The sequence below is a fragment of the Triticum dicoccoides genome, chromosome 2B (assembly GCF_002162155.2).
Source record: "Triticum dicoccoides isolate Atlit2015 ecotype Zavitan chromosome 2B, WEW_v2.0, whole genome shotgun sequence".
Lineage (NCBI taxonomy): Eukaryota > Viridiplantae > Streptophyta > Magnoliopsida > Poales > Poaceae > Triticum > Triticum dicoccoides.
The window spans coordinates 208,929,320-208,937,398 of NC_041383.1; the positions used below are offsets into that span (position 1 = coordinate 208,929,320).

Here is an 8,079-nt window from a genome sequence, read left to right on the forward strand (position 1 = left end):
TAGCAACGAGAGGAGAGAGTGTTGTCCATGTACCCTCGTAGACCGTAAGCGGAAGCATTATGACAATGCGGTTGATGTAGTCGTACGTCTTCATGATCCGACCGATCCAAGTACCGAATGTACGGCACCTCCGAGTTCAGCACACGTTCAGCTCGATGACGATCCCCGGGCTCCGATCCAGCAAAGCTTTGGGGATGAGTTCCGTCAGCACGACGGCGTGGTGATGATGATGATGCTCTACCGGCGCAGGGCTTCGCCTAAACTCCGCGACGATATGACCGAGGTGGAATATGATGGAGGGGGGCACCGCACACGGCTAAGGAACGATCCGTAGATCAACTTGTGTGTCATGGGGTGCCCCCCTGCCCCCGTATATAAAGGAGGGAGGGGGAGGTGCGGCCGGCCTAGGAGGGGGCGCGCCCGGGAGTAGGACTCCCTCCTTCCTTGTTGGAGTAGGAGAAGTGGAAAGAGGGGGAGAGGGAAAAGGAAAAGGGGGCTGCCCCCCTTGTCCAATTCGGACCAGAGGGGGGGCGCTGGCCTCTTTCCTTTTGGCCTCTCTCCTCTATTCCCGTATAGCCCAATAAGGCCCATATACTCCCCGGCGAATTCCCGTAACTCTCCGGTACTCCGAAAAATACCCGAATCACTCGGAACCTTTCCGAACTCCGAATATAGTCGTCCAATATATCGATCTTTACGTCTCGACCATTTTGAGACTCCTCGTCATGTCCCTGATCTCATCCGGGACTCCGAACTCCTTCGGTACATCAAAACTCATAAACTCATAATATAACTGTCAACGTAACGTTAAGCGTGCGGACCCTACGGGTTCAAGAACTATGTAGGCATGACCTAGAACTATTCTCGGTCAATAACCAATAGCGGAACCTGGATGCCCATATTGGTTCCTATATATTCTACGAAGATCTTTATCGGTCAAACCACATAACAACATACATTGTTCCCTTTGTCATCGGTATGTTACTTGCCCGAGATTTGATCGTCGGTATCCAATACCTAGTTCAATCTCGTTACCGGCAAGTCTCTTTACTCGTTACGTAATGCATCATCCCGTCACCAACTCATTGGTCACATTGCTTGCAAGGCTTATAATGATGTGCATTACCGAGAGGGCCCCAGAGATACCTCTCCGACAATCGGAGTGAAAAAACCTAATCTCGAAATACGCCAACTCAACATGTACCTTCGGAGACACCTGTAGTACTCCTTTATAATCACCCAGTTACATTGTGACGTTTGGTAGTACCCAAAGTGTTCCTCCAGTAAACGGGAGTTGCATAATCTCATAGTTACAGGAACATGTATAAGTCATGAAGAAAGCAATAGCAACATACTAAATGATCAAGTGCTAGGCTAATGGAATGGGTCATGTCAATCACATTATTCTCCTAATGATGTGATCCCATTAATCAAATGACAACACATGTCTATGGTTAGGAAACATAACCATCTTTGATTAATGAGCTAGTCAAGTAGAGGCATACTAGTGACTATATGTTTGTCTATGTATTCACACATGTATCATGTTTCCGGTTAATACAATTCTAGCATGAATAATAAACATTTATCATGAAATAAGGAAATAAATAATAACTTTATTATTGCCTCTAGGGCATATTTCCTTCAGCGGGAGGCGGCGGAGCTGAGGTGGCACATCGTGATTGGTCCGGGTGATGTGGCGGCGGCGGTGGACATGTCCGGTGGCGGGGATTTTTGTCCGGTGGCGCGGTGGGGAAAAAGGGGTAGGGTTTCATCTGCGCGAAAATCCGGGAGGGGCACAAATATATAGGTAGAGGGAGTTAGGAGTGTCCAAATGAGGAGCGGTTTTCGGCCACGCGATCGTGATCGAACGACCGAGAGCATGGAGGGGAGTTTGCTGGGTTTTGGGCCACTTTGGAGGGGTGTTGGGCTGCAACACAAAAGAGGCCTTTGCAGTTACCCGGTTAAACGTTGGAGTATCAAACGACCTCTAAATGGCACGAAACTTGACAGGCGGTCTACCGGTGCTATAACAAGGCCACTTGGCAAGCCTTGGGCCATTCCGAAAAAGTTTAACACCCGCACACAACGAGAGACGAAAGGGGAACGCCAGAGGGCATAGGAGAGCCGGATTGCAAAACGAACAACGGGGAAAAGGCTCGGATGCATGAGACGAACACGTATGCAATGCAATGCACATGATGACATGATAAAATGCAACACGCAAGCAAATGACATGGCAATGACAGCAAATAACTAGCAGACACCTGGCGCATCGGGTCTGGGGCGTTACACCCTTCCCCCCGGCACCGAACACAGAAGCTGGGGTTCCGGCACTCCGCCGAGATGTGGCCATCATCCTTGCCACAGTTGTAGCAGCAGCCAAAAAGCTCCGCCGGCATCCTGGACTCCGGCGGCGAACGGGGCGCAGCCAACACGCGCTGAGCATGGCGGCGCCTCTGTGGGAAGGCAGGCGAGCAGGCGGCCCTCTCGACCGGCGGCTCCTATCATCCAAACCGCCTCCACCTGGGGTGAATGAGAAGGACCTGCAGCCCCGCCCTGGACCAGCGGACCGAAGGCCGTGCCCACCACCGGCGTCACGACGATGGATCTAAGCTGGGGGCGGGGGGGACGGCAGGACGGGCAGAGCATGCTCTAGACGCGGCGCCAGCGAGGCAGTAGGGGAGGGAAGCTCCGACGAGGATGAGCCGGACAGAGAAACCCGCGAAGCCATGGCGAGGCGGCGGGGGAAGGGGTGGGGTGGGGTGGCTGCCGGTCCCGGAGCGGAGCACGGCGCAAGGCTGGTGGCCACCGGAGCCGGGTTGGCTACCGCGCAGAGCGCTGAGTGGGAGAGAGCGCTGCGTGGGAGAGCTGTGTGGGAGAAAGCACTGCATAAAATACTTGAACTATAAGAGCAACTCCAATGGAGCGATCCATTTCATCCGCCGCTGTTCGTTTGGGTCGGCGCGGACAAAAGAGGAGGCTCAACGCGCCGACCCAAACCAAATCATGTCCGCTTCGTGTCCGCGCCGACGCATTTGCACCTAAATTTGCGCCCCAAAGTTACACACAGATATTTGGGTTCGGTCTGTTGGTTCGGCTTACCATGTTTAGAAGGGGTGGACAAATATCTCCGTTACGGTTTCGGAAAATATCCGGGTTTTTCCTTCCGCGGGGCTTCGCCTCCGCTTGGACGACGTGGCACGAGCCACCAATCATTCAGCGCCCTCATTGCGATTTTTGTTGCCTCGCCCACTCGCACTCCCGTCCGGGGGAATAAATACCGAGCGTCCCACTTGGCAACCAATCTGACAGCAGAAAGCATCCCTCCCTCCCTCCAGCCCACGCGCTCGTCGCCGACGCGCGCGTACTCTACTCACCCATGGCGGCGGGGCAGTGGTCAGGCATCGGCGACGGCGGCGGCCTCTGGGCCCCGCCCGCGCTCGACAGCCTCTTCCCCGACGACCAGCCGTCGCCGGCCGCCTCGGCGCTGGGCTTCTTCGGTGGATCCCTCGCGCAGCTCCCTTCCCCTCCGCCGCTCTGCGGCACCGCGCTCCTCGGGTACCCCCAGGTACCGACGACCGATCTCATCTCAGCTTCCTCCCCCTAATCGCACGCTCGCTGCTGCTGTCCTGTTTGATTGATTAACAGCACGTAACTACTGTATCTGACATAGCTCGACGTACCAATTAGTAGTAATTATACCAGTAGCAGTACAGATACTGAATCGGCATGAACAGGGTAGATTTTCCTTCTGTTGTTTCTGTTGCCAATCCAGCTCCCTCCGCATTGCTATTTTTAGGCCGCGGGATCGGAATTTCCGCGCCCTGTGGCCCGTGCTCCTTGGAATTATTGGCCCTGGACGCCCCAGCCGGAAGGGGACCAGCTTCTCCAGGGACGAATGGCCTGCATTGCACGTGCGTCAAGTTAATCGCGGGTCGGCCTCGGCCCGTGGATTGGTAACTGTCAAGGTCGCCGATGTGTGCCTTCTGCCTTGCCGACAGCTGCACATTGATGTGCTGGGCGCCCCAAAAAAATTCACGTGCTAACAGGTCGAGTTATAGATAAGTAAACATCGCAATCGACAAGGACAGGCAGTGGGCGGGCGATCTTTCCAAGAACCTGATGTTTCTTGAGATGGTGGAGTAGATTTGTGGTCGGTGTAGTTAGAGCGTTAATGGTGGCACCTTCGTCTTCCATTTTGAAAGCGTTAAGGAGCCTGATGGTTTCCCTTCAATAATATTAGAAACCATGGTGCTTGCCCTTGATTCCTTTACGTCAAAATTTGTTGATACCACGTCGATGTCCACTTTTCCTATGCTATGTTTTGTTACTGTTGTACTATGTTTTGTTAAAACCGGTATGTTTTTGTTGAATTCATTTACATGGTTTCGTTACTATTGCACTGTGTTTTCTGAGTTGCTTTATATGGTTTTTTAGTTACTATTGCAATAGTATGTTCTAATATAACTGGTATTTATATTTTCTTCGTTTGCAGGACAACTTTGATGTGTTCCATGAACAAGACCTAGCACAGCTGGCAGCACAAGTAGCTCAAAAGAAAGAGTTGCGGGAAAAACAAGGGGCGGGATTGCATCACAAGATTGGACCTCAACTAGCTTTTTCTAAATACAGTATACTTGATCAAGTGGACAACTCTTCTTCTTTCTCATTGGCAACTTCAGTGCTGACACCTCAGCATGTCAGTTCTTCCGTAGGCGCGGCATCAATGCAGGGACAGACTTTGCCATCACACACTGGTAGTGGTAGTGTCAACACTGGACCAACTGGAGTTTTACAAGTGCTCCAAGATTCATCCACCACTCTGGACAGTATCAACACTGGATCAACTGGAGTTCTGGAAGCACTCCAAGGTTCATCCATCACTCTGGATAGACCTGCTGATGATGGATACAACTGGCGTAAGTATGGACAAAAGGCAGTCAAGGGTGGGAAGTATCCAAGGAGCTATTACAAATGTACCCTGAATTGCCCGGTCAGGAAAAATGTAGAGCACTCTGCAGATGGACGAATTATTAAAATAATTTATAGAGGTCAGCACTGCCATGAACCCCCCTCAAAGAGGTTTAAAGATTGTGGTGATTTATTGAATGAGTTAAATGATTTCAATGATGCCAAGGAGCCTTCAACTAAATCACAATTAGGTTGTCAAGGTTATTATGGAAAACCTATAACGCCAAATGGAATGATGACGGATGTTTTATTGCCAACGAAGGAAGAGGGGGATGAGCAATTATCTAGTTTAAGTGATATCCGGGAAGGTGATGGTGAAATAAGAACTGTTGATGGAGATGATGGTGATGCCGATGCAAATGAAAGGTATTTCCTACAGCTGAACATAAATTCCTTACTTGGAACTTTGCTAAGTTCATCCAGACTTCCTAATTAGCATCTTTAAGCTTACTGTTATTATTTCCGTGAGGCAGGAATGCACCAGGTCAAAAGATTATCGTGAGTACAACGAGCGATGTTGATCTTTTGGACGACGGCTATAGGTGGCGCAAGTATGGACAGAAAGTGGTGAGAGGAAATCCTCACCCAAGGTAAGCCCATCATCTCATTTTATTGTTGAATCTTTGAAGTTTTTTCTTTACCATTTTATCTTAGAAAATGTGTCATATTTACAATTGTATATGTGATAACTGCCTTGAATACTAATTGGTTAATGTTGGAGCCTATGAAGTTTGTTGGCATCAACTTGATGTTGTTATTGACTTTGTTGGCATCAACATGATGTTATTGACAACTCCACATGGCTCACTTGCACTTGCACACGCATGGGACATTTGTCTTGCAGCAATGCATGGAAAAGGCTTTAAATTTGCATTCAAGAGAAATATACATCTGACAAGCTTAAAAAGCATGATAGGCTAATACTGCTTGTTAATGACAGCCAATATCCATCCTACATAGAATTGGCTTTGGAATTATTTGGCAAAGAATTCATGCCTTGCTTATCTTATAATTCAACTGATATGAAGATCCTCCTGCTGATCTAAGTATATTTTGTAACTGCTGCTCTGGTTTATTTGAATGAGTACACATTTGACTGTTACACACATAGTTGGTGAAACAAGGAATACATTTCTTCTTTTATTCTGAAAAAAGTGTGGTGATGAATAATGTGCATGCTTATCAATTGTCTGTGTATCTTCTGTTATTTTTCACAAGACCCAGCTGGCACAGACAATTTATTCCAAATTGAAAAACCATATCTCCATAACGTTTTTGAGTTCCAAAAAAAGAGTCCATGAACCTGAGTGCCTACTCTGTCCATGTAGGAGCTATTACAAGTGCACTTACCAAGGATGCGACGTCAAGAAGCATATCGAGAGATCTTCCGAGGAACCACATGCTGTGATAACTACATACGAAGGGAAGCATACGCATGACGTGCCTGAGTCTAGGAACAGAAGCCAAGCCACAGGTCAACACCACTGCAAAGAGCAGACTTATTCAGAACAATCAGCTGCAAGCTTCTGCAGTAGCTCGGAAAAGAGAAAATACGGAACAGCCATTCTGAACGATCTCGCCTTCTAGTTTGGTCCCCGTGTCTTCTTTACCGACCACGGTGGTGGCTCGCGAAAGAAAGAAAGAAACACAATTCGATTGGTTCTTCGGTGACGGGCTGTTATTGCTCATGCTCTGTTTGCTGTATATTCCCCACTCCAGTAATAACTCTTGCATATGCAGAAATTGTAACTGTTGAACATGATGGGTGGTCCATTGTTGGTAAAAACCTTCCAGTTGGACCAGCATGACTGCGTGTCAGGTGCACATACTTTGTCTGTTGAAAACTTGGCTATTTCAGTTAAACAGCACAAGGCAATGATTGCATGTTAACCCAACTGCAATTTGAAGTATAGTTTGTTAAGATGTTACTATAACTGACACTGATTAAAAAAGTCGTGCTTCTAAAAACTAATCTGTAAGTATACTGGAAGTCATTTAACAGATTCATTGAAATCTATGTGATTGCTGTAATTTCTGCTCCGCCCTGGCACATTATCGACAAGAAAATAAAATGAAATACAGGTTGTGTTCTGAACGGGTATCTTTCTTCTTTCCTTGTCAACATCTTCCACGTCCACGAAAACTGTTGCCACCTGCAATCGTGGATCTTGGACTGAACTATAGTTGTCTCAGCCGTTCCTCCAATCCTAGCAGTTACATTCTTCTTCTTAGGGAATCCTAGTAGTTATATTGTTCATAGGATTCAAAGCTTTTGGGAGAATTCTCTGTCACAACCAGGCGGTGAATCCTATTTCTCGCGAGGCCGGCGGATAGCCACCAAACCCATAACTCTCGCCGCTTGCTTTAATTCTGGACGGGCCCACTTATTCGCTTTGTGTCGCATGCTGCGAAGTAGAACCGCGGTAGATTTTTTTTCGGGAGACCCGCCTTCTGGTTAAGGGAAGGTTAACCGGTTTTCTTTTCTGACTTTTCTTTTTTGCTTTCTGAAATACGAGAACAATATTCAAAATTATTTTTTGAAATCTGGAACATTTTTCAAATTCTTGATCAATTTTTTAATCCAGGTACATTTCTCAAAATACTGAAAATTTATGAATTCAGAATATTTTTCAAATTCAAGAACCTTTTTGAAATCCGAGAATATTTTTCAAATTCATGAGCTTTTATGAAATTTGGAATATTTCTCCCAAATTCGTGAAACATATTTTGAAATCCAGGAATATTTCTCAAATTATGAACATATTTTCAATTGAGAGCATTTATCAAATTCATGAATTTTTGACATCCAGGAACATTTTTCAACTTCACAAACGTTTTTAATATTCAAAACATTTTTTCAAATTCACAAACATTTTTGAAATTATTGCACTTTTTGAAATTCAAGAACATCTGTTGAAAATCCATAAACATTTTTCAAACTCATGATTTTTTTTGAATTGTGAAACATATTCTGAAATTCAGAACTTTTTGAAATCTCAAACTTTTCCAATGAATAAAAAACTGAAAAGGCCAAAATCACTAATTAAGGGGTACCATATGCAAAGGTCACTCCCATTTGTCGCAAACTCTGAGTTTTCCTTTCTG

The 8,079-nt window shown here is 46.7% G+C and overlaps 1 protein-coding gene across 1 annotated transcript; it reads left to right on the forward strand.

Annotated features, from left to right (window-relative positions):
- Positions 1-3,304: 3,304 nt before the first annotated feature.
- Positions 3,305-6,779, forward strand: LOC119363121 (probable WRKY transcription factor 3). Its single transcript, XM_037628429.1, has 4 exons — positions 3,305-3,571; positions 4,499-5,340; positions 5,448-5,564; positions 6,303-6,779. Exons 1-4 carry the CDS (start codon positions 3,383-3,385, stop codon positions 6,559-6,561), a joined length of 1,407 nt encoding a protein of 468 aa, XP_037484326.1. The 5' UTR covers positions 3,305-3,382; the 3' UTR covers positions 6,562-6,779.
- Positions 6,780-8,079: the final 1,300 nt, after the last annotated feature.